Genomic DNA, 26,776 nt, shown 5'->3' on the forward strand with positions numbered 1-26,776 from the left:
TTTTTTTTTTGCTTTGCTGGGGAAACGTAGGGAAATTCCCCCATGTACACTCTGTTCCCTAGCTGTAAGTGTTAAATGACTTCCCAGTAACTGCGTTTCTTGCTATTTTGGGCGCTGTTTCCCTCCAAAAAGAGCCCAGATGCTCCCCATTTCTCATTGCCCCCCAAATCACTGCCGTGGTCAGCCCCCTTGCTCTCCCAGGGCTCCTGTCATCTCCTGCACTCTATACTTACTAAGAAATTCACATTAACTCTGTAAAAACAGCCAAAATTTACAGTAGCTAGGCAATGCCTCCTCAAAAGCAGGTTCACAGCTTTAGCTTTCTGGTTTCAGGAGCACAGAGGATGGCAGGCTACCTCCAAAGATAACACTAACATGTAAATACTTGCCTTGGCTTTTGTGGGATAACAGCGTCCAGACAAAGTCAGGATTTAAATATGCTACAAATGATATTTTGGCAGAAGTCCTGGACTCTGAGGATTTCTACAAAAGCAGAACGTAGCCATACCAGTACACTGTTCAGCAGATCCCCATAAGAACGCAATTGCCAGCACCTCCTCGCACTGCCCATGCTTAAATGAGTCAAAATTGGACTTTGTCCTTCTGCTCTGTCTCACAAAACTCCCTCTCAAGCCAAGGAAAGCCAGGGGCTCATTGGCAAACTGCTTTATGTGCTACCAAGGACACATATCTTGGAGAGCTCACAGTCTCCTCGCTCCGTTTCTGCTACACCTGATCTGGTCCTTATATTGCCAGTGGAGGGAGAAGGACCAAGAGCATTTACCTTCTCTTCAGCRTAAAAACACGAGCGCTGCTCCCGAGTGAGCCCACGGAAAAGCACCACGCGGTCCACATCTGAAAGCCTGACTTCGTGTTTCCTCTCAGCAACCTCGTCCCCTAGCATGAAGGGTGCCAGAAAGCAATGAGGAAGGGGAACACTGCAACCGATTCCACAAGAGTTAGCTGAGAAACAGCTTGCCCATTTTCCTCCCTCCTTTTCACATTTTCAAACAAAAATAAGAGAGAGAAAAAAAAAAACAAACATATCTGCTCACCAGTTACATCCTAAGACTCAGCACACTCCTCTGGCAAGTTTGCCATTTTGTATTACGGACCTTTTAATTTTGCACTTTGCCATCCCCAGCTGCGAAGATGGCAAACAGGCGTCCTGGGGGACCCACCGCAGCTGCCCGTCACACGAGTCCCACCAGCTCCCCCCTAAGGACACATCCCCCAGCCCACAGGGCCCCAGCCGTCACCCTTCTTCAGGCAGGTCTCTGCCCTCCTAAACCTGCCAGATTAAAGTGCTGGCTTTCTACCAGAATAAAACACCGGGTAGTTTTTATAGTAGTAAAGCACCACCACTGCTGCAATTTCTCAAGAAAACCACGGAGATAATAAGCAACCAGCTGCCAGCAAAGTCTTGCTTGTTCAGAATAAAAGCGTGTGAGAGATCAGCCTTAAAACAATAACCAGTTCCTAAAAACACTTGCTTAATACGTACAGCTTGTGAAGCATCTCTATGTGGAGACACTGCAAAGCCTTAAAATATCCCCCCGCAAGTCACTTTCGTGGAATTACTGCCTAGATTTGTGTTGTGCTGCCACCAGGTCCAGCTTTGCTGCCCGTTATGCAGACATTTGGACAAGGCTGAACCAGGCTACGTGCCTCTTTCTAAAAAGAAAAAAAAAAAAAAACAAAGGCACTTCCGTACATTTGCGTGTTCCTGCTGGGGCTCCGGGTGAATTTCCCGCCGTCATTTCAGAAGCAAGAAAGATCTATTCAAGCATACAGTTGTCAACAAGGCCACGAAGGAATACAAAATATTTATAGAACCAGTTTATAAAGCCAACATGTTCATAATAAAATAGGATTCTCTAGCATCTGTTACAGTTTAAGATTTTTCTCAAAGGTCTCCTATTTTCCTACACACTCTTTTGTATTGGTTAGCTACTACAGCTAGGCACTTCTGAGTACCAAATATCGGACTTTTCATAGAACCACATAAAATTTTAGGTGGGAAAAGACTTCTGGAGGTCTCTAGTCCAACCTGCTACCCCAAACAGAGCCAACTTCAAAGCTAGATCACGTGGCTCAGCTTGTCCAACTGAAGATTTCCAAGGACGGCAGCTCCCCCCTCTCTGGGCCCCTGTTCCAGTGCTTGCTCGCTCTCCCATGTGAACATTTCTTTCCTTATATCCTGTTGGAAATTCCCTTGCTGAACTTATGACTTGTCACTCATCCTTTCACCATGAGCCTCTGAGAAAAGTTTGACTCCATCTCCTCTACAGCCCCCTTTGGCAGTGGAAGATCTCCCTCCGAAGTAGCTTTCTCTTCTCTAGGCCCTGCATGCTCCGTTTTCCTGGCCTCTATTCCTTTCTCCACCACCATGACCACCTCATAGGAGCCCCTCCACTGGACTTGCTCCTGTTTGCAAACATCTTCTGTACTGGGCAGCCCAACACCACAGTCAGTGGCATTCTGCACATTTGCAGAGCTGTGTTACAACTGTGACCAAGACATGGGTCTGAATTGTAGTCACGTATAAGAGCATCCTCTTTGTTTGCAAAGCCCGGGATCCTTATGTGCTCCCCTCTCGAAACTCGGAATTCCCAAATATTTTTGTTGCACCTGAATAGTCAAAACCAAATTGTGTATTTTTTGCTTTTCAAAAAGCAAACATTAAGTGTCTGGAAACCCAACAGAAAGCCGCAGTGAGAAGGTTAGAGAATGTGGAAGTTTTCTCCTCAGGCACCAGCAAGGTTCCTAAGTACCCTGCAAATCATTAGACAGTTAACAAATCAGATTTGAGCACTGGCCTTCTGCAACACCAGATTTAATGTCTGAGATAGAAAGAAAAAGCTGTCACACCTCCAGACCTAAATCATTGTATCTACATCAAGTGGATGGTGAATGCACTTGGATTTTGCTGTTAACACGGTTAAAGATCAAGCCTACAATGGTTAAATATTTACCAAAAAAAAAAAAAAAAAGAAGAAAACCCAAACCAGTTTTCTATGAAACAGAAAGGAAAGTAAATCCCAATGTTCAGAAGGAATCTAAAGCTTTTTCTAGTGAGATCAGCTGCTATCCAAGATGGTTAAAGAAAAACTGTAGCCAAGGTGTTGATCTGACTCTTGCTAGGGTCAAAGTGCGTCCAAATATTTTGTTTGAAAAGAACCATCAGTAAGCGAGCCACATGGCATAGGCTGCTTTCACTTGCAGGGAAGTGTCTCTGTGATCAAAAGCTGCAGAACGATAGAAACATAAAGCAGGGAGGGATTAGACTTGCTACATAACGCACAGCGGAGTGGGACTTCTACAGTGCTTTATTATCAGTATATTGATTCAGCCGGGAGCAAAAACACTTAACCAGCTGCAGTTTTATAATCCTTTGCTCACAACATCTGGTTCTAGGGCTTTTGAGAGGGACTTTGCACTTCCCCCAAAATGTTGCTGGTAACTGGTTTTATCATGTTTGGCAACCTAAACAGAACAAGTGATGAGCTAGCTTTTACAGGCTGTTCTCTAAAATTGATTTTTACTGCTGTTTATCTCACTTGTACACATACTTGTAGCTTCCAAACGTAATCCTGATGAGCTGTAACCCSGTCTGCTGGGGCTTTGCTTCCTCAATTTGATACATTTAAACACTGACATGATGCAACTAGCCTGCACACTGTCCTTTGGGCCCCTTCTGTGATGGGGGCACATTCCTTTGAGAGAGGATTCTGCTCAGCAAAACCACCAGCTTGCATCAAGCACAAAGCTTCAGGTTTCAATTTACGCAGTTGGAGAGTTTGTGTGAGACCTCTTATCTGAGTTTCACCTCATCTGAGGACAGTCTGCCATTCTGCAGTTTAGTGCAAAAAACAGTACATTTCCTTTTCTGGTAGCCAGAAGCTTTTTTTCCCCSACTTTCTTATCACGGACTTCATACGGACTTTTAGTCTGTTATTCACTCTTACTGACCCATCTAGATTTTTCCAAGAAGCTGTGGCAGAAATCATCTCATCTAGACTTTCGCAAACTTGTGAGTAGGTTGAAAACATAAATACTGCACAGATAAATACTGAAATTCTGCAGCAYTGTAAGATGACTACGTAAAGTGTTTATCTGAATGGCTTCATTTCTTTCACCATCTTCCTCGATATTCCACAACAATGCCCCCTCGTCCCCCCAGAAGCACATTAACATCCTTTACCATGCTGTTTGTTAACCAAAACCTGTGATCTGGACACAGCAATCCACAAGATATATTAAGCAAATGTGGATGGCAAATCCTGGAYGGGGAGTCCCTGTACCCCACTTAGGAGCATCGAGCTGCATGCATGCAGCACAGCAGGAAACACCAAGAGGCTTCTCACCATACTGCAGTGCAGTGTTATCAACTCTCAGTTCTGAATTCAATAATAATGAAAAATTGTCAGCTTAACTTTCCTGAAGAGCAAAATGAATTCTCTTCCCCATGCAGTCCGTTCCTTTTAGAGAGACAAGAATCCRGTAAAACAACCACCTTCGCTTATTCTTTTCCTGTCCTTTCTTTTAGACGACCAGCTAACCTCTGAGCCCGAGTTTGTGGGATCGCTGCCCCGTCACTGGAAGCAGCAGCTCTACTCGTTACCCACCGGCTGCCCCGAGCAGCGAGCCTAGAGGAGAGGTGCAGCATCGGATCCTCAAGGCTCAGGTGTCACTTGCCCACACACGGCACCAGACCACCGAGAGCTTCAGGATGGCCTGAAACAGCATTTTCACAACCGTTTTTGCAAAAATCGTGTTTCTCACTGCTATACAGAGAAAAGCCTGAAAAGCAAAGAGATTCCACACACTCCATCAGCAGTTGCTTATCCAAACAAAGRTACCGTTCATCTCTTTCCTGGTAAGACAATGTTTTTTCTGACTCTTCTGCTTTCTGTCAGATTTGATTAAGAAAAGGAGGGGAAAGTCCCGCACCCCCTTTTTCAATGACACCGCTAAAATTGAATGCAATATTCCAGATGTAGTCATACCACTGCAAGGCAGGGGCAATACAGAGGGATTAATATTTGTTTCCTCCATGATGTGTAACTCATGTGTCATTTGCTTCCCAAAATCAGAGGAGTGCCCGTTACAGGTTTTCCTCCCACTGAAGACTTGTGCTTTGGATCAGTTCCTGTAACTCAGTACCACAACGCAGATTTATCTGAAACAGTTCTTATTTTCATTTTCTGGTCTTCATAATGTATTATCCATGTCTTTCCTTGTAAAAGCAACTTGTTTCAAGATGACTAAAGATTACTATCTGCCTCTTGCAGCACATCCTGACATCTGGTTCCTGGTGATCCTCTTCTACAAGGTTTCGCTGGATGTAGGAGAGGGGTGTTYGCGTGCGTGTGCATGTACACATGCACACGTGCAAGCAGCAACAACATTAGTACAGCTTTAGCAAGAAGCAAAGAATGAAAAGATGATTCCCATCCAGGATGAGCTGCATGTTAACTCTGGTCACAAAARTCTCTTCAAACTCAAATAAGAAATGCAACATGCTTTTCTATTGAAATGCTCCTTCCTAAAGTAGTGTGAACACATTTAGAAGGAACATACCTGGGTAACAAAGATTCAGAATGACATAAAAGCCTCTGAACATCTCTTTGGAAGACAGAGAGAGTAGAAATTTGTGCGCAGTGCCTTGTGATAAGAGAATCTTGATCAAYCTGCTACTGGGAGCAGTCAGAAAATATTTTACTCAACTATTTAGCAGAGAAGTTGAAGAAATGGGAAGGAGAAGGCTAGAGGTCTGATCCCAGGTCAGATAACTCTACAGGGAGCCTGCCACAAACCAGAGCGGTRTGCTGTGGCAGCCACTGCATAATTCCTCACTCTAACAGTTAATAGGGTTACTAGGTAGCGATGCCAACTGATCTGCAAGGGTGAGACCTAACCTGAAGTTCAGAAACAGTCTTTATCACAACAGGAGTTCCTCTGGGTTTACATTTTAACCTGGTTAAGAACACTACCACAAAAAACAACTTGCTCCTCTTCTTCCAAACTGAGGGGCATACCCTTCCGAGTAAGCCTCTTCACACCTGGGTCAGGAATGACAGAGTGAAAGACCTCTGAAAACTAGAACTCTGTCATGCCCAGATAAGCTGCAGACAAGGGCAAGCTCTTGAGGGCTGGCTGCACTCACGCCGCGGGTATGCTTGTTGGCATTCACCCACGCTGCTTGAGAGAAGAATCCCAAAGTTGGGGCAGTACAATTCCCACTACCCAAAAAAGCAGCAACAAAACCAGATTGATTCCAAAGGCAATCAGCAGATCCATTGGCAGGAGCAGGGAAATGTTTCAGAATTTGTTAGGGTGGACTCAGCTAGTCTAGGCAGGTAACAATAAACCTCTTCAACTACATAATCTGACTGCTGAAGATTAAAAGAAGCAGCATGTGAATCTCCTGAAGGCACTGAAATATACCAAAAAAAATCACTTTTTGTTCTAGCAGATCACACGTACCTTTTATTTTGGTCTGTCTCTGCTGAGCACTTGCTGGATTCTACAGTGTTTTGGAAGTCCATAGCATGTAATTTCCATTAGGCAAACGTAAGCAAAGCCATCATTTCGCTCGCTCTCTGAAGATGCTCAAGGCTAACGCCATAAATGAAACTTGCATGCTGTCCTGTGTTGTGACTTCCCTCCAGTGGTAAAAGGAGCAACCTGCACTTCTTTCAGAGGAGAGGTAATTATAAAGTAGACAAGGCACTAAGCTATCTTACTGCTAAATAACTTTTTGCTATTTACTGCTCCCTCATTTCTTAGACCTTCTATCTCAGTACTTCCCAGCCTCAAGCAATACTGAGAATTCAAAGCTGCAAAACAGCAGCATCAGCCTGATCTGCTTTTCCCCCAAAGCCTTTTTTTACTTTTATAATTCAATAATAACTGATATACTTGTTAAAAAAGGAAAAAAAGAACTAATGATTAAAAAGGACATTCAGGGCACAACTTGGGAAGGCACAATCTCAACAAAAAAAAATCTTTTATCAACAAAGAAAACTAACAGGTATGGAGGTGCTTTGTTTTTGGAACTTGGCTGTATTCATGTTTCCTGCATGTTTTTAGTCCAGCAACAGCCTTTCCATCATCAAACACATCACAACGATCACACCTTACAAAGCTCTGTGTTCTTTTAGAAGACAAGAATTTAACACTAATGCCTATTTGACATCATCTCCCCAAACATTTTCCATTCATTTTTACAAGATATTTAGGTTTTTACATGTGTGTGCACATGTATACACACACATACACACACACACAGTTTAACTCATAGAACATACATAAATTCTGTGAGTTAAAATTTCTAAAATTTTCCCATGTGTATTTGGAATATCTAGAGCTTTCTCTGCATTATTTGTCCATGTTTCCAGAATCTAAATCAACATTAACAATGCATTTTAATCAGCAATAGAACCTGGAATATTATGTTGAATACAGAAGTTTCATCTCCTAGAAAATAATGGAGAACAAAACAGCAGTACATGTACAAAAAAATTGTAGAAGAGCAATTACTCAACAGGTCAGTTATCAAATTTGTGTTTGAGTACAGACATATGGGCAGATAGAAAATATAATTCATCTACAACTTTAAACATGGCAGAATAYATTCTAGTCACAAATTACCACCACACCTGTCTGAATCTTCATTATTTCTAATTATTATTTAACGAAGTAAGGAAAGCTTCCATTTCAATGTCATTTAAGAACACTACTTTTCCTGTTCTTCATATAGTCTGAATGTATACTGACCAAAGGTTGAATACAYGCATATTAGTCCACATTTTAATGCATGAGAAGCATAGTATCATACTATGTGGTTAAGTAAGTGGATTCTAATTGGAAAATAAGCATTGAGGAAAAAGGGTCCAGCAACTACGAAATTTAAAAACCCACCAGTTTTGAATTTTTTAACCAAGCGGGAAGAAACTTTGAAAAATTGCTAGACTATTGCTCACCTTTCCTTTTTTGAGATACCGAAAAAAATATAAAACTTGCCAGAATTCCAGCAGCTTGAACTCCACTTATACATGGGGGGAAGGAAGCGAACAACCCTCTAAAATCATTAAAATATATCTTCCCCAGAAAATTATGAAAACAAATGATATAAAAAGTGGTTCCTTTATCACAGGAGCCACAAGACTAATTAGCAACACCAATTTATTTATATCTAGTGAAAATAAACAAAATCAAATACAACCTAATTAAGACATAAAAGGTTTTACTTATAGCTTAATTTATAGCAGCCATTGAAAATTTTAAATTGATACAATTTCTTAAGTTAACTAAATATTAATACTCACTACTCACAGAGAGTGGAAATATGAAATGCCCCCCCCCCACTTCCCCAAATTCAATTTGATTTATTTTAAAGATTAAAATTAATTAGTTCCTTTCTCTACTTGGAAAACAAAACAAAACAAAAAAAAAAAAACCTAACCCCAGATAACTCACAAACAATAGGAATATCAGTACTGAGCAGAAAATAAACCCTCCTTAGAAGCATGTTTTCAAAATTCCAGCATTATGGAAGAATCAGGATTAGGTGTGCAAAGTAGGCACAAGAAGATTCTCTGATCACTATCCAACCACTGGAATTTGTTTAAGGAAAAAAAAAAAAATCAGTCTTTCATTATCTGTGCTATTGGAAACCACAGCTGCTGCCAAACACCAATAGAACATGAATCACTTTTTCCAGGAACACCAGTTCGGACAGGCTGGGTAGTCTGGCCACCTTAGCCAGCCAGCTCAGTTCCACTGTAGTACTGTTGTTAGGGTTTTTCCAGGATCTGATATTACCTGAAGGGAACAATTAATGACAGCTGCCTCGGGATATAAAATTTCAGCCTAAAAGAAGTTACTAAAAAATTTACAGGCTAAAATAAATATGAAATTAAGCTGCTTAGTTCTAAATGAAGACTCTACTGCTTTGTTTCCTGCCAGTGATGAAGAGGAAAGAGACAGACTTTTCAGATTTGATAAGCCTTGTAAAAGAAAACGTTATGTGAAGTTATGGTGTGCAGCATGCAATCCTGAGCCTGGGTTCATTTAAATGGACCTTTATCCTGTTTCCTTTCAGTCTGAGATTCAGAGTCCAAAAATATATTTCTGCTGGTAGGAAGTACTTGTCCCTTCTCTCGGTGAGATTATGACCAGAAGAAAACTTGGATTAATTGCTTCTTTTTCACATCACTTTGGCATTCTGGGCATTTCTTCATCATCTATGAAAATAAATGAACAAAATACAAAGAATATATATTAAATTTCTCTATTAAGTTTGTAATCATCCAATATGAAATAGGAGCCGTGATAGCCATTTTACAGTCCCAAAGATGATGTATTTATCTTTTTCTTTCTTTTTTTTTTTTTTTTTTTTAATGCAGTGTTAACTGTGTAGTCACTTTTTTAATGGCTAGTAATAAAACGAGGAAAAAGAAAGCCTCCCAGTGAAGTGGTAACAAACTTTAGAGCTGTTGCCTCAGATGAGTTACAGTTACATTTCTGGAAGGCTAAAAAATACAGGAACAAGGAAACACAACAGCCTACAAGAGCTGTTATGAAGTATAGACATATGTGTTATTAGTAAAATCCCGTACGATCACAGATGAGTTCCCTGAACTCCTATTTCCTCCTGCACAGATCAGAAGGAAGTGATCTGCTGGGGATAAGAGGACATCAGCAATATCTGTGGCCACGACCAAGACTTTTGCAGAAGGAACAAGGTACATGCAGTTCTTCACATCACCACACACCTTTCTACGAGGTGAACAGCACGACTGGGTGCACGAGGCAATCGTTTCCTCCATACAGGTTTCAGTTTCCTTCTTCATTAATCCTAAATTGATAAAGTCTGGTCTTTAGCCATTTTACCCCCAGATGAACCCCAACCATTCTTTTAATACTCTGAAAGGACAACGCTCTTTGAAGGGCTTAGCCTCTAGCCAGGGACAAAGCAGGCTACAAATTAATTCTGACTAATTCTATGTTTATTCATAAGAACAGTTATTGGCCAAGCTAAAATGCTTTGCTTATTTCAAAAGTAAGATAGTAAAAAAATAAATTTAATCTTTGTGAGAGTTTGTATTGCCAGCTCACTAGGCTGAAATGTTGTTTACTGGAAGAGCAGCACCAGCATCACTGGTTATTTGCCCACATTACAGAAAGTACAGATGAGGACAACCAACAGTTTCTCTGGAATATCTGGAAGAAGAGCATGAATAAATGATACATTTCAACCCTAAAAAGGAGCAACAGGCCTCTACACTGAAAGTTAAAAACAAAAAAAGTATATGCTGGCATGCACTGTGCAGTTTCACCAAACATACCGAAAGTCACCCAGAGTTAACCATCACTAAATCCTCTAATAACCCTTCAGCTGCATAGAGTTCTGGTCCTGGAAAAGCTTCTCAAATATTTCAAAATTATTCAATGACTCCCCTCAACAGTAAGCTATTACAATTAACAAATTGGAAAGGACATTGCAATTTGCAGAAATAAGTCATTGCGTTTTGAATAATGGCCTGTTAGTCACTTCCTTAATAAGACAATATGAAACTGAATTTGGGCTGAAGAAACAGTGAGTAACTTGTTGTCAAAGAACGAAGATAAACCCTCAAATCCAGCCTAGTCAGTGGTGACAAACCCCAATACCATCTGATGAGAGTTTGGAGCACAGACACCACAAACATATGGTTGCTCACTTCCTGTTGGTGAGGTTGCCACTGTCACAAAATCCAACTGCTGTTAGCAATGGAGTCAATGAACCAAGACATGAACAGGAATGAGTATGGAATTATTAGGAGATGGTTCCTCTAGGTTTGAGGAACATGAACTAATCTTTTTGGCTCAGGAAGTTCTTTTGCTGCAAATAGGGTTGGGGGCCAAGAGATTACTTGGAAGAGTCATCACCCATGCTTCCCATGCTGTTATACTCTTCCCTAGGCATCCTTTTTTGGCCACTATCAAGAAACAGGGTGCTCGGCTGGATGGCTTTCATCTAACTGAGCATGTCTACTATTATGTTCTTATGATTTGCTTTAAACTGTGTTTGTCTTTTTTGATCTTTATAAGAGCACCTCCCAAAGCTGCAGTATGCTACCACAAAGCATACTTCATCTTGCTAAGGAAAACAGATATTTTCTTCCCCTGCCTTCAGCTGGCAAAACATGGGGTCAAGTTTCATTGTAACTTGCAAGATTATTCAGGTGATGTGACAAACATGGATGTCATTAATAATGAATGGCATCAGTGGGGACCAACCAATATCCCAAAATAAGATTTTACATTAGTCGTATTTCAGAAAGCCAATCTAGCAAATCAAAACTGCTTTAGCAGTCTAAAAGATGAACAACCACACAGAAGAGYGATTTAAAAAAGAGACTGATCAGATTTTGTAATTTGTCTATGAGCTATGAAAAGACAAACTAACTTGAGGATTAAGATGAAATCCAGACCTCAGAATTACTAACTTCAAGATGCAACACACAATACAGGCTACTACAATTGCTCAATATACAACAGTTCTATTTCTGTAAATCCTTAAGCTGGCAAAAATAATAATTACAAGCTGCATCTTACTGGTAAAAAGAGAGAGTTCTTCCTCAGAGATTTACAGCGCAGATTTTTATGGGCTGAGATAACACAAAAATGGGATTATGAAACACACCTAATCATTAAACTCTCCAGAGCTTTAATTCTGTTCCTCAGTCAGCTTTACTCTTCAGTATCAGATATTATAAACATACGCTAATAAAATTCTTGGTATGACTCTTTCCTGAAGTAGAGTCTTCTCTGAAGTGGAGCATGTTGCTCACAAAAGAGATGTTGATTCATCTTTCTTAATCTTGGAACCTCAACATACCTCTTTAGCAAAATCAGGAGAAAGAAAGAGGACCAAAACTAGAAGTACTGGGCTACTTGTAGAAATGTCATTAGTTGTGATAATGGCACTTGCAGATGGGAAAGTGGAGGTAAACTCATTTTAAAAGCGAAACTTAAAAGAACTTACAGTCTAGGAAAGAATCTGCTGAATGCTTCCGAGATGCACAATAGCTTGACAGCCCAATTATACTTTGGCATAGAAGGAACAATTGAGTACTCGGCAGTAAAGCCCATTCAAAGCAACTGGCTTGGATACCCAGTGTACAGCAAACACGAGATGACTTCCTTTGGTGTTCTTGTATTTCCTTGTATTCTTTTTATGCTTCTATTGGACCAAGTCCATTTTGATTATTGTATTTTATTTGGGTTGACAGGAACCATGAATTTCAGCATACTGTTTACTTTCTACACTTAACTGATGTACGTCACTGTCCTCTTCCTGAGAAACAAACCTTTCTCTGGAATTTGGAATGACCGTTTGTTGCATACTTGCTTGTAGGTTCACAAGATAGGAGAAATTTCTCTTCCTTCTCTACTGTTTTTGTAGCTGCCTGAGCTATATTGACTCATAACCTTCTTCATCACCTATGAAACCACTCAACACTCGTGTTATACTTTCACGCCCAGGGTCACAGGTGACTGATAACTGGTCACCGACTGGGCTCTAGTACACAACAAGAATAGAGAATCAAGCGTTGTGTAAGATGCTGCCAAAAATAAGCACTGAGACATCACTTGCATCCTCTCACCTAAAGGACTGCAACTTCAACCAACAACCTATTCAGCCAGGAAGACTAGAGGACAGGATAACAATGGCAAATATTTGAGCATGACTTTGCCTTATCTCAATATYGTGCCTTACAGGAGATTTTTGACAAGGGGAAGAATAATGGAACTAGGCAAGGAAAAAATATTTAAACAAAGATTCAGATGTACAGAAGAATCTTTTTCAAGCTGATGTCTACAGCTTGCTGCCTGAAACACTGTGGAAGGAAAAACATCTGGAAACAGCTCAGAAGGAGCTGCACCTATGTCCAAACCACAGCATATGGCAGGAGTTTGCCTTCAGTCAAACTGAAGAGCATGGAAATGACAGAGGAGATGCTCAGGTGGTAAACCTTTCATCATTTGTGTGGTTTTTGTCTAAACAGAAGAACGCTGTTTCCAAGGCTGTCCACATGGTTCTCTTCAAAAGCACAAAATTCACTAGTAGTTTCAGGCAAAACTGAAATCAATAAACAAGATAACCTTTAAGAGCTGCTCCCAACATGTTTTGCAGCAAGTGAAGACACATAATGGACATTTAAAAGGCACATCATCCTCAGATTTGCAGTTAGAGCAGTGGAATCTTCCTAGAACAGTGAGTGAGAGGGAGAAAGAAAGAGAGAGAGGGAGAGGAGAATGACTAAATTCCGGTAACAATCTGAATTTCTCACACATATATGCTTCTAGTGCACTACAGAAAATGACCAAGAGTGCATGCAGTGAATTTTAAGAAGTCTCAGTTGCACTACTTCTTTCACACAATCTTGCTCAATGTTTAAGATCCTCATTCAGAAATTGAGATTGCATCCTTGCCTTACAAGGAAACTGGCAAGAAAAAAATCTCTCTAAATTCTCAGGAAACCAATGCACCATCATGATAAAGAAAATGCAGTACTTTGATAAAGTAAATGCAATTAGCAGAAGGTAGAAATTCCACTCAGCATACAATGCTAATCATTATAGCAACGTATTTTTCCATTTTCTATAATTTATCCTATTCCTGAGAATTAGAGAGATTTGCCTTTGAAATCTCAGCTATACCTACCATACTCTGGCTCCATCTGTAGGGGAAAGATAGGCACAGCTCCAGAGCTTGTGGGTGATCTCATGTTACCGGTTCCTTTTGATACTTCTGTCTTTGGCAATTCAAGTTTGCTTTCTTGGCTAAAGCAGAAGGAGGAAATCTTTCTTTGAATCTTCTCTGGCATCTCACTCTTGGAAGCAGCTGCACATGATCGTAAAAAACACCATATAATACAGTGCAACAAAGAACATAATTCACAGACGCTTTGAAAAATGCGATTAAAAGTAGGTTCCAGTGAATTTTCACTATATTAAAAAATAAAACCCACCAATAAAACACTCCCATACACACAGTTAGAGTAACTATTTTCTTCAGCCACACTGGTAACAGAAGTTTCTGTTATTAACACATAACATTATCATTGAAACGGAACTTTTACATTGAAATAGTTCTGTGGTAAATTCTTCCTAGACATAGTTGGTCTTGATCCACTCTTGCAGCCCCTTATGTGCAAAATCTGTCATCAGTCATAAGTGATTTCACATTTTAAAGAAAACTGCACTATAACTGATTTGCTTCCTATATACTTGCACTTCCCCATCTCTATCTACCTATTGCCTTYTATCTTACACATTTTTTATGTTATTTGGACAGGACCAATTGTTTTGACCTTCCTTTACACAGTCTAGTGCAGGGAGGTCCAAGCCCACAACTAAGGCTCTCAGACCCTACCCATAGTACTAGTGAAAATTTAAACTCCAGAGAAATGTTCCTTTTTCAACCTTGTACATGGCTGGGAACTTTCATGTGAGCTTTGCTGTCTTCTGCTTTAGTGCACAAGTTCTCCAAATTGGAGCCACTGTTCCCTTCCTCTTGCACCCGGTGTTGCATTTTCTTCTCTCCCTCGCCGCAGACCATCCCAGTCAAATCTTTACACATCTGTCTGAACTGCTCTTTGTGATGAGGACGCACAAACATGTAAAATCCTGTCCAAAAGAAAATACATAGGAAAATAAATGCCTGACAACAGGATACTTGTTGATTTGGAAGCTGAGTAACATCAGCTGTATTCTTTAGAGCATCTTCAGCATGGTAGAACATTTGATGTTTTTGTTGATTTTACACTTAAGGAGCTTTCCTTGCCAGAAGGCAGATGAGTATTTGGTATTGAAAACTGTCAACTTCTCTGGAAGTTCTTCCACTGTCTACAACTAACCATAAATATCTGATCCAGCACTTCAACAGACAATTATCTAGCTAAATCAAGTATACAAAATACCTGAAAAAAATTTCTCAAAAGAAGTTTCTCATTGCTGTCTGGTTGGTTGAGGATTCAATATATACACAGAAATTCTAAGAAATMCCCAGTATGATTTATTGCCAAGCATGGACAATTCCACAGTGAAGTCTGAGGTGAAAATATTTGCTTCCTAAAGATACCAAGTCTCCATTTGAAGAAAGAATGCTTAGGAGAAGATTTTGACTCATAGTGCCACACAGTTCATTTTCCTCTCATTCTTCGCTGTATCAAGACTAACGTGACTAGCATACACACCACAAATTTATTTTCTGAAAATTTGGTGAGACTACAATATCTGTTCTAGATCAATGGAATATTTAACATTATTTCCTACAGACAATAGATGGAATCATGTCAACATTTCCCAGTGTGCGCTACATGCATATTCTCCTTCAGATTAGTTCACACCAAAGACATGGGACAAGGTGGAACTAAAATGTTATCTAGCAAGTGTAACGTTGAGATGCTTCCACATCAAGGCAATCAAGTCCAGGATGAAGTCTTCTCCATTCTTTCTTTCTTAAAACAGTAAAACAAAACCTAGTCTCCAATTTTGACTACTTGTAGCTTTCTAAATCCTTGTGTCAATAAACCCATGAAAGAAGTWTCTTTGAGAAAACAAAAATCATTTAGAAATCTCCAACTGATATGAATAATAAGGATACCAAATCATGACACAGTTCCATAACTATTCCTGTGTAAAGTTCTATAGAAGAGTAGTGAAACAAAAGTATCATTGCTTTTCACCAAAACCTGAAAGGGACCAAAAAGTTTAGCAGCAGTAGAGCAAGCAACGGTCAAGAAAACAGAAAACTGAATCAGTGCAAAAGTCATTACTGGCTTTTCTAAAGAGCAATTGCTTTCAGCAACCGAGGAAAAGTAAAGGTAATGGAATTATTTGACTGAGGTTAGCTTGACTGAAGGTTAGGACTGGAATAACTGAGGTAAGACCTCAGTTTTAAGTTGTTGTTTTTTTATTTTTTTTATTTTTTAAATGAACAATTCCTAAACTGAAGATGCAGAAGTAACATCTTATAACCTTGCAATTTTTTGCTCTCAGACGACATTCATTTACTACAGCTTTCCTCCAGCTAGTTCCATCTATCTGGTTTGTTAAACAAGAAGATGAGAGAGGTACAAAAATTTTGCCAATGCCAAAAGTTTATCCAAAAAGTGAAGAGTTTTAAAACCAACTGCAAATAACCAGTGAGAACTCTCTGCTCACAAAAGATCACAGCACCAGTATCTTCTTTTCAACTAAATGAAAAGCATTTTAAAATGTCCCTTACTTTGTAGGAGATGAAAGTCTTCTGGCCTCTCAGTGGTGAGGGCTGCTATCACCGATACCATCGTATCATAGTTATCTGTCTTCTTGTAAGCTAACAATGCTTCATAGAAACGGTTGTAAGAGCTTTGGTTCAAAGCCTTTTTCACATCCTTGAGATAGGTAGCCCTCAGGATCTGGTGGCAATCTTCTCTCTTAGAGCTTGAAGCTTTTTCAGCATCTTTCCTTGGAGCTTGGCTGCAATTTTTCCCTAAGAAACAAATACACATGAGCAGCCCTCAGAAAGGAACAAACAGGTCAGTTCTTTGTATCCATAATTCTGTTCATTGAGAAGGGGGTTCCTGAACTATTTCAAAGCAGTAATGCCAACATTGCTTGCACAAACAAATACCTCCCCTCCCTCTGACATGATCTTGGGCAGAGCCAAGACCTGCTCCTGCCAATGGCAGCTGAACAAATTAATTCTGTGGAACCCTTCTGGCATCTTTGCGTTTTTTGTTTTTTTTTCTTTTTTTTTTTTTTTTTTAATAAATAGAGAAAGGTGTCAGATGGTCACTGAAGATTGAGAAAAAGATTACACAAAAGCCACTTGTGCTTGGAGATCAGCAATGAATAAAGTTTTATGCTGCACTTCGAAGAAGTAGAAGCATTATAAGCAGATGGCTTAACCAACTATGCCAGCCTGCCACACAGGTAAGTAAACTGTGAGATTGAATTTAAAGAGTAGATAATCATCCCTTATCACTAAAAGGGAAAAGGCACTATGTTTTCCTGTCTGAAAAAAAGAAAGTCAAATGAGAAAGACTAATCTGAAATAGTAGTCAAAATAGTACAAAAACAGTGAAGGTAGGAGCAACTAAGAACATCCTGCTAACCTCCAAGTGGACTTCAGTTCAGAAAGGTAGTCCCTGACTGATCGGATTTCTTTTTTCTTTTTTTTTTCCCTTTTTCTTAAGGGAAAAAGTTCTGGTTTGCATATTAAAGAATGCAAACATAGATGAAGTATATTACAGGAAATTAATTTAAATCAACTAGTCACATCTGTTAGTGTTTAGACCTCTGTTATTCACCACAGATAGTGAACTACTTTGAAAGGATGCACTCAGTTCCATGTTCAGAAAGGGGAGAAATGTGGTGTGAATTTTATACCACATAGCTTTTTGATGCTATCAGAGGAGCACACTCTGCTAAGGGAACGAGCCACATACAACAATGCATACATTTCTTGCTATTATTTTCTTAACTATTTTAATTAGAGACAGATTCCAGTGAAAATCAGCCTCATGGATCTCAGCAAAAATTTCCTAAGATCCTGTTTGATCCAAATGTCCTTAAAATACAGAACAAACAAGGAAAATAAACCTAAAGAAATAGCATGGCTTCATGTATGAAAAGATTTTAAACACTTCCAGGAAACACTGGCAGCTTTTTCAAAAGATTAGCTTTTGACCATTCTTTACTCCCTAAAGAAAGGTAAGTCTATCTAAACTGCTGTAATCCTTGCTCATAGATAAGTCACTCAAGAAAATTAAAGAAATTATTTATGTGAWTTAAAAGTCAAATGAACTTACTTGTTTCTTTGTGAGAAATAAATAGAAAAAAAGTCCTATATGTTCTCAGGAAGATCTGCAGTCAAATCAGAACTGGACCTTTGATTTTTCAAAGGTAAATACTGGGCAGTATGAGATTAGAGAATGCACACAGAAATTATGTACAACTATGAAAAYATACTTGCTAATCCAGGTTTCTGAAAAAAAACAGCTTTTCTGTGTGAGGATCATACGTAGTACTGAAAACAGACTGTTTTCTTCTTCATATCTGGAACTATACTGACTTTACTTAGAATTATCTTCCCTAAATTGCTCTCTTCCATGAAACCTTGGCCATACGCCACCACCTTTGTGCTCAACTCACTCTTGCCCTCACAGAGGAATACCAAGTCAGTCTCTAATGCAAACTTCTAGCTTTAGTCAGTTGTATTTTCATGTCCAGCTTGATTTAAGTAATATTTTACATTTCATTTTGTACTATCATTGCTGAAAATTCTGAATTAGCATCAATCACTCACAGAGAGCGAACCACTTGCGCTATGTGAATGCACAAAACATTGGTTCCTACCAGGAGAATTTACATTAAGTGACACAATAAAACATAATGTATATTAAACTTGGAATTATGCTTTTATTTAACATGAAGTGTACCTGCACTATTCAATCCTGTTAAGTGGAAATGTCCCTTGTTCAAGTGGAGCTCGGGGTTTAGCTGAGTGCATGAGTCCTTTGAGGATGTTGTTTTCTGCTGGCTCTGTTTTCCTGCTGTTAAATCAAATCAAACCATTAACAGTGAACTCAGGGAAGCATGAAGACAGAATGATGCTTTTCAAAGTGTGTCACTCTATACTTTGAGATGCAGATGCATTTCTCTGGTAAGAGAGGATAAGCCAAGACACTGCTTTTTTATAATCTACTGTTACAGTGTTTCAAAAGATTTCACAATCTCTACGATGACATGATTACCCTATTTTCACAATTCTAGTGGCATTATGTGGATAGCAAGGAAGGCAGAGGAATACACACAAATATTTTCAGATCTACAGGCTAGATTSAAGATATAAATAGATCTGTAAAAAATCCCTTTGAAATAAAATGTCATCTTTACTAACTATGCAGTAACAAATGCTCAGGCATCTGTCTATGTATATGAGAAGGCAGGTATATTTAACTAACTGAAAAAGAAAATCTTTTAATTAGAGAGGGGAATCAGGGGTGCTACATAATTATCTGCAATGCATACAGCACTCAAACACCACAGGAACACATTATAATGGAGGCTTTAGCTCACTAAGTTAACAGGAGGATCAGGCAGAGATTTACATACAGTGTTTCTTTGTATTTTGGAGCTACCTAGTTCAATTTTGCTTAATTAAAATTGCTTTCTACCATGCCATTTCTATGCAYTAGATGTGTCTTGCTCTGTGCCTGGATAAAGTCCACCAAAGGATACAACGGCCTGCTTAGTGCTGGAAATAAGCTTCTTACCTATTTTGTTGGCCAGTATCTCTCGCTGTTCTCTCAGGAGGCTGTGCTCCGGTTTGTAGCCACAGCCTACTCCAGTCAGATTACAACATGCTTCATCAAACTGCTTTTTATGTTGAGGTCGAACAAATTGGTAAAATTCTTTCATTAAAGAGAGGAGAAATAAATAAAGAAAATCAGTCCACGACAGGTAAGCTCCACAGAAACTGTGGATGGCAAGGCTTGTAGGTTGGAGGACATGAAAATAAAAAAGTGCAAGTAAATAAATTAGAAATCAAAATTTCATTATCTAGCAGTTTATACAATAATCAGACTTACAAGCTACACACAAGTTAGATACAGTTTAGGCTTCCAGCAATAGCTGTAGGTTATAATTGTAAATTTTTAATGTAATGTAAACATGAAGTAGCTTTACTTCTCAGTGAAACAAGTACTTGCAAAAAAAAAAAAAAAAAAGGAAAAAAAAGGTAAGCTACCTCACAAACTATGGGAATCAAGAGTATTCATCTAGGCAGGTAGCAAAGAACAACAACTGACATGCTGTTTATCTTACAGCTCATCTTACTCCACTGTAAACTGGTGATCTTACTTCACTAGCCTAAATCTCACTGCAAGTCAAATGAACTTTAGGCTTCAGGTGCCTGTCACTTTTGTAAACCAGACTTAAACTATTACCTTAAATTTGGTTATCAAAAGTTTTCTTATTTACATAGTAAGATAGACACATTGGGAAATAAATCATGGCTGCTATTAGTACTAAGTACTTATATAGAGCTTCTCATTCCTTAACTTAAAACAGTTTACAAGAAGAGCAGCTTTGCTTTTTTATATTTTACTTGAAAGAAGTCACAGAAAAATCCATCCTTTCTCCCATATGCACAGTAAAGAGTTTCAAATTCTCTTATCTGCCTTCTCCTGCTCACTTGCTAATTACAAGACAAGAAAATAATTTATATTCAAATCTTACTGTGCTTTTATGAGGAAGTTTCTCTAAAAGAAAACAGCAGATCCAGAATCAGATGTTTTAAGTTTTAAATAATTTGAAAAACAAACAAAAAAACCCTACCAACCAAAATAAACCATAGAAACAAACATGCCAAGAAAATCCAGGAAAGTTTGTCAGACTTGTTAAAGCAAGAAAATTTACAATTTGCATGATTCCCTTAGACTTTCACAAGCAGGCTCCCCTTTTTTCTAGATTTCCACAAACTGAAATTATTTCTAATGTATTAGCAGCTGAGTTCAAATAAATCAGATAATACACTTTTAATTCTTATGAGGATCAAAACGACAGATTTTAAAGAGAAGTGAGCTGTTTTATATGGCTACCCTCACTTTTAAAACATAAGCAACAAGCAAAGGTCATCCTCAAAAGATRCACTAATCTTGCACAAGCTGCCAAGACTATTAAGACTTCACTCTTTCATGTGGTTTGCAGTTGTTCYGTTTTCCTATTGTAATATATGCACTACTATCATGGAGCATCACCTACTGAAAAGAAATATTGATAGGGCTTGACTTTCAGCAATGGCTCCACTCTTCAGACTTCCCATCTCACTTTCTCACTAACCGAACAGCTAAGCTCCAGCTCCCTTCTTTTTAAAGCTGATCATTCTCAATTTGACAAAATTGAGAGGGAAAGAAAAATTCAGAGAGAAAACACACTGCTAAAACAAGGTAGAAATCTAGTTCCTCTCAATGCACTCATTAAAAATGCAGGCAAATAACAACTAAACCAGCAAACTACCTGTTTGTCTTAGTTCACTTGCTTTATACTCATCATTATTTGAATAAAAAAATTGACGTAGCTATTCTGTACACTTACTGTCTTCACACTGAACTCTTCTGAATGCATATCTAAATCCTCAGAACGATACTCTTTATCTTACCTCCTAAATCACGGAGAATAAGCTACACTAATAATATAATATAAAATAACACAAGTTTCCATGGAATGCAGTTACTCTTTATTTTAGGCCCATCATTATGCAAACTAAGGTATGATAACTAAACCAGTAACACATTTACTCTATGATCTGGGATTACAMATTGATGAACGTTAATAATTATCATTCTGATTGATCTGTACTTCAAAGGTAAAACACTTCCTTGTGAAATCCTGAAGTCTATTTAGAAGACAAAGGCCATGTGATTACACAGATACCAGAGAAGTCACCATACCTCGCAACAAGATATGCTTGCTTTGATCCTCTATAAAAAGGGAGCTCATTTGAGATAACATAGCATTGAAGTCATCTGATTTCTTGTAGTGCTGAAGAGCCTTCGAGAAGAGATCATAGTTTTCYTGGCTTAGAGTTTCCTTCACTGTTGCAATGTATGATGTAGCCCTGGCCTTCTTCGGCTCAGTCAGGTCTGCTATCTTATCTGTTTGCTGAGAAGACAGGAAGACTTTTCAGTAAATAGGATGACTGAAGTACTTAAGACTTCAGGATTGCACATAACACAATGCAATGATTTCAGTTAACACATTAGTGTGTTCCATGCAATAACAGTAATCATCCAAAAAAGCATGCATCTATGTGTTATTTTCTGGAAAGAGAAACCAAAACAACTTCAGTGCCGTAGAAGAAACAAATCTAATGGGGCCTATGTCCTGGAAATGTTTAGTTATCTAAACAGAAAAAATCTTCATAGGTATATAAAGCAGGAGATTCAAAGAAAGGAAGGCCTTTAAGTATTTTGTTTCCCCTAGGACATTTCTTGAAGGCATTATACACACAGGCAAGCTAGATTACTTTCTAGTACTCAAACATTTTTTTTTCCTATAATCACAAGCAGCAGGGAGTTGAAAAGATTCAAAACAAGTCYTCTTTTACAAAAGAGCCTGTGCACTGCAATGTGCTTGCACACTGTAGAAGCCAATGGACACCTGTCATACATCTTCACGACAAAAACAGTACCACTGGGSCAATTTCCCAAGTCACAACTTTATTATTAATTTCCCCAGATTATTATTTTATCTGCTTTTAAAATAGTAATCCCTCTAACATCTGTGAGCATTCATTCCCTCAAGGAAGAAGAGCRATGCTATTCACTACCTTCTCTACTGAGCAGTGCTCAGTGCTTCAGAGGACTGTTTCCTATAGAAAGCAGCCAAGTCTCATTTCACAATTCTATTCCTAGGAGAAGGCTTGCTAAGAGAAATGAAACTTAATGTAAACCTTAAGGACTAGGCTGATTCATCATGACATCAGGTAGCAACAAGCCCCAGCAAACACAACTTTCTGCAATACACCAGCTCCCTTCCTCATACCTTAGATACTATTAGTCTCAGGATCTGTRTCTACCTTATCAGTTTAGGATGTCATACGCCTGGGGGTTTCTTTGACAGAGAGAATAGTACTCAGCTAGGACAGTACCTTGGACAACTACTGACATACACCATCACCCAGGGAATTCTCATCAATTTATCATGACTAATTGCACAACTAATTACCTACCTGGGGTTTCTGAATCATCTTTGGAAACAGCACACAACAATAACACGCAAGTATAAACATAATGCATAACAACCACCCACATACAGTGTTATGATGTGATCACCTACCAAATACAACTGGTCAGCTGTGCTAACTGAGACTCTACAGTCAATCAAAAAGAACTCCACCAGCCCCCCCCCTGAGCATACCTGAGCAATAGGAGATAATGCTCAAGATCATTACAGCCAGAGAACATTTATTTTTATCTACTAACCCTGCCTATAATGTCTATATTTAAGAAACAGCAAGACAGAAACAGATTTCAGATGTGCAGAATTGAGTATTTATGGCTGTGGGGGTTGATATGATTATATTGGCATCAGTACCAGTCCACATCAGTCACCTGTCTGCCTGGAAATTTGCAATTCAAATTATTATATTCTGCAGCTTAAATACTCAAAGAGATGGCATATGAGCCTGGAAACACATACCACATTGCTGACTAGTTTTATTTTCTTCCTTCCTCCTTTCTGTTCATCTGTTAACCTCTTCTCATACTGAAGGGACAGTGTTGAGAGACGTTGTGCCTGGAAAGACAGGGGTTAAAACAAAGAAAAAAAAAAATCACACACAAACAAAAAAAAATCCCCCACCAAAAATGATTTTCAGTTATTATCCATTTAATTTAGTCATTTCCTGTAATAAAGTTTGTTAATCCTGTTTGTGATAAAATTCAACAGATTGAAACAAATCAAGTTAAAACTATTGCAACAGAGCCTGGAGCATGTACCTGCTTCTCAAAGGTGATCACTTACTGGACAATTCAAGATGAGACTCCAACACAGAGAAAATAAAAGGCAAAGTTGGTTTTAGAGTGCAGACTCCCAATTAAGCAAAGTTGGACTAATAGTTAACTGCTTGAGGGTGGCCAGGTGTGTGTGAACGCATATGTGCAAGTGATTCCCCACATGCCCCTTCACTTTCCTGCCTTAAAGTACTTCTCTTCTGAAATCCCACATCAGGGCATTYCTTTGTGTACTGAGAAACGAAGCCCAAGGAGTCTTGCAGAAAATATCAGGGCAGATGGGACAGCAGTAGAAATATTTGTGGTTTGACAAGCTCTTCAGCATCCCCTGTTCCTAGTAGGAAAGAATTGCACTTGCACTGCACTGACTGGGAATATGGGTATATAAAAAGCCTCAAAAGAGAAGTGAGTTGGCATAAGCAAAGAAGTGGAATTGCTTAACAGTAGAGTCTCCAGTATTAGCACAAGCCAGTATCAACCCTATTAAAAACAACTCTCTGAGTAACAGATGAAGCTGTGAGATAGCCCCATATTGCCAATTGGTTTCTACACGCCTCTTGAGAAAGAAGGTATGTCAAGTGATTTTCTTGGGCAAGAGCAAAGAAGTAAATAATTTCTTGGCAAATATGTGACCATCAGAGTATTTAGTGAATAGCATTGTTTCTTTGTGAGAGGAACCAGTGAAATATAGTGGTATCCTTCACATTCCACTATGACTATTCAGCACTTCTCTTCAGATCATAAAGCTTCAGATCTATGGTTAAATAAATAAAATAAAAATAAAAAAGGGAGAAACATGGAAACAGGCATCCAAAAAAATCAAACGTCCAAGCCAGTGACTTCAGATTTGCTGGTTTGTAGAGCCAGTTGCTGATACTCAAACATAGCCCTCAGTGAACTCTTAATATGACAAGGACACTGAATTCCAGAAAAGTCTGAGCAGCATATGTACAAATATTTAGGGCATTTAAAAATGTTTTACTTAAACATCATGTAACAGAATGAAGAACCAGAATACAAGCAGCAAATCAAACCGGTACATGCCACAGATTGGGAAATCAATCAGAGGCATCTTCCTAATCCTGGTTAGGTAAAGGTGCCATCTTAAATAGTACAATCCAGAAGACAGAAGGCTTCTGAAAGATGTGCTTCCACAAGGCATATCCTACAAGGAAAACTGATTAAGGAGAATGGTCAAATCATTCTTCGAATGGATTCAGAGACTATTTCTTGCACTTAGGGTTTTTTTTTTTGTTGTTTGTTTGTGGGGTTTTTTTTTTTTTTTTGAGATAGCAACTACCTGTATTCTTAGGACTTTGAGCAAATTGTGTGAGAATGACTGCATCTAAAATTCCATATTTAAGGAACATGGTTTCAGCATATCCTGGATAAAAGAAAAACTGGTAATAGAAATACTGTGATGGATGGTGAGGAGAGATGCAAAAGCATACTAACCATATTATCATTCCAAAATCTATCAGTTATTAACATTATCTCATCACTGCAGAATGAAAGCTAGCTCCCTCAGAGGCACTGGGTGTCTCAAGACTACACTCCCCAGAGCCCTGGCACTAATTTAGGTGCAGYGCAGGATGACCAGACAGTCCTCAGAGTCACAGATGAGTGGCAATGCCACATCAGCAAGCGGACATGAGCTGACTCATTGTCAAGCCATTAGGATCATCTATTTATCTGGCTTGAAAAAAGCTGAACTGCCCCCAAAGCAGCATAGCTGTGTTGACATGACACTGTAGCAGAGTTAGTGAGACCCAGGAAATACACCAGGCCTTTCAGGGAATACATTCTGGTAGCTGTACTATGGCATGGCGAGGCTGCCTGTGAGCAACAAAGTTGATTTCTCGGTCAACTACACAAGTTAAATAGTCTCTGTCCTTGTCTGATACTCCAAGCTTGTGCATTCTCACATCCCTACATCTCTATCTCCTAGGCCCCTTTAAATATTCCCTAGATATTCCTAACATTTCTGTGCTTCCCCTTATGAATCTTTTCCCTAATCAAACTGCTTAGGGATGCTGCGATTGTCTTGTTCTAGGCATTCCTGGAATCCACAAAACAAGTCATTGGCCAAACTTAACCTGCAAGCCAGCAGTTAACCACCTCTGCTGATGACAGTTAGGTAAGGAAGCTACTTCTTCAACAACTAACTGCAAAGAGATTTTGGAAAAGCTAGAGGAACACAGCCCAGTCAGTGATGTATTAGAAAATTCAATTCAAGAGAAAAGAAAACCAGCATGGAAGGAGCGTTATTATTTCTAATGCAATAGCAGACCTCTTGTGGTTCAGATTATAAGATCACTAATTCACAGCCAGTTCTACACCCCACCCCTCCCTCCTTTTTTTAAAAAATGTAGTATTTGTTCACATACCAATAGCTGACACATTCAAATCAGGAAGAATTGCATACTTATAGYTTCTTTACTGAGAGGTCTTTGTGCTCTAGAGAACATGGTTAACTTTCAAGAGTCTACATGATCAGCTGTTAYGAAGCACAATGCAAGTGAGTATATGTTGGTCATACAGTAAAAGGCAGCAAAGAAACCTTGTTTAAGCTCAGTTATGATAACACGCAATTACTAGTGCTGATTATAATGGGTTTTTCTTGAAAGGGGGTTGAACTCTAAGTTAACGCTGAACTCATTTCGGTTTAGAGCCTACAGTTTCTATTTTAAAACAAGTATTATGCTAGATCATTTTCATTACCTTTTCCTCTCCTGGCAAGCCATCTTCTTCCTCTGCATCTTCACGGCTCTTTTCATTATGCTCCAATGCATCCAAGAGTCCAACACATTGCCTTCTAGGGCAGACCAGCTCTTGTTCATATTCTGTGCATAGGCTGGATGCTACATCTCTATTTGCTGATATCCCTGCATAATACAGATCAAAAAACCAACACGCAACTCCTGCATTCTATGTTACTTTTCATTGCCTCAAGACCAAATATAGCAACCCACAAGTAGGTGTTGGCTTATCGCATCTCCCACATCTTAAGGAACAACTGTATTATACGGCTTAGTAAGCTTAATTTGCCCCCCAAATGGCTCAAGAATTTGCTACCACAATCTGGYGGCTAGAGTTAACTTAGGATTTCACTCAAACTTTTCCCAAAGTGAAGTTCTTATTTAACTTCAAAATGACTTGGGATCAAGGGGGAATCTTACTCTAACAGTTGTCTGTGTTTAACTACTGTAGCT

The 26,776-nt window shown here is 39.0% G+C and overlaps 1 protein-coding gene across 2 annotated transcripts in view; it reads right to left on the bottom strand.

Moving 5' to 3' along the window:
• Positions 1-8,417: 8,417 nt before the first annotated feature.
• Positions 8,418-26,776, bottom strand: part of RTEL1 (regulator of telomere elongation helicase 1) — a 50,199-nt gene continuing 31,840 nt past the window's right edge. Inside the window, exons 26-35 of one of the 2 annotated variants that reach the window (XM_085314228.1) lie at positions 26,286-26,449; positions 23,251-23,346; positions 21,501-21,711; positions 19,323-19,460; positions 18,486-18,599; positions 16,289-16,534; positions 14,482-14,685; positions 13,721-13,900; positions 13,159-13,262; positions 8,418-9,251 (exon numbers count right to left, since the gene is read on the bottom strand). In XM_085314228.1, the coding sequence (XP_085170354.1) occupies positions 9,177-9,251; positions 13,159-13,262; positions 13,721-13,900; positions 14,482-14,685; positions 16,289-16,534; positions 18,486-18,599; positions 19,323-19,460; positions 21,501-21,711; positions 23,251-23,346; positions 26,286-26,449 (1,532 nt within the window). In that variant the 3' untranslated portion in view covers positions 8,418-9,176. The remainder of the gene's footprint in view (positions 9,252-13,158; positions 13,263-13,720; positions 13,901-14,481; positions 14,686-16,288; positions 16,535-18,485; positions 18,600-19,322; positions 19,461-21,500; positions 21,712-23,250; positions 23,347-26,285; positions 26,450-26,776) is intronic. The other variant, XM_085314227.1, reaches the window with a different exon arrangement.

The sequence above is a fragment of the Rhea americana genome, unplaced genomic scaffold (genome assembly GCF_003343005.1).
Source record: "Rhea americana isolate MKP2758 unplaced genomic scaffold, rheAme1 scaffold_4, whole genome shotgun sequence".
Classification (NCBI taxonomy): domain Eukaryota; kingdom Metazoa; phylum Chordata; class Aves; order Rheiformes; family Rheidae; genus Rhea; species Rhea americana.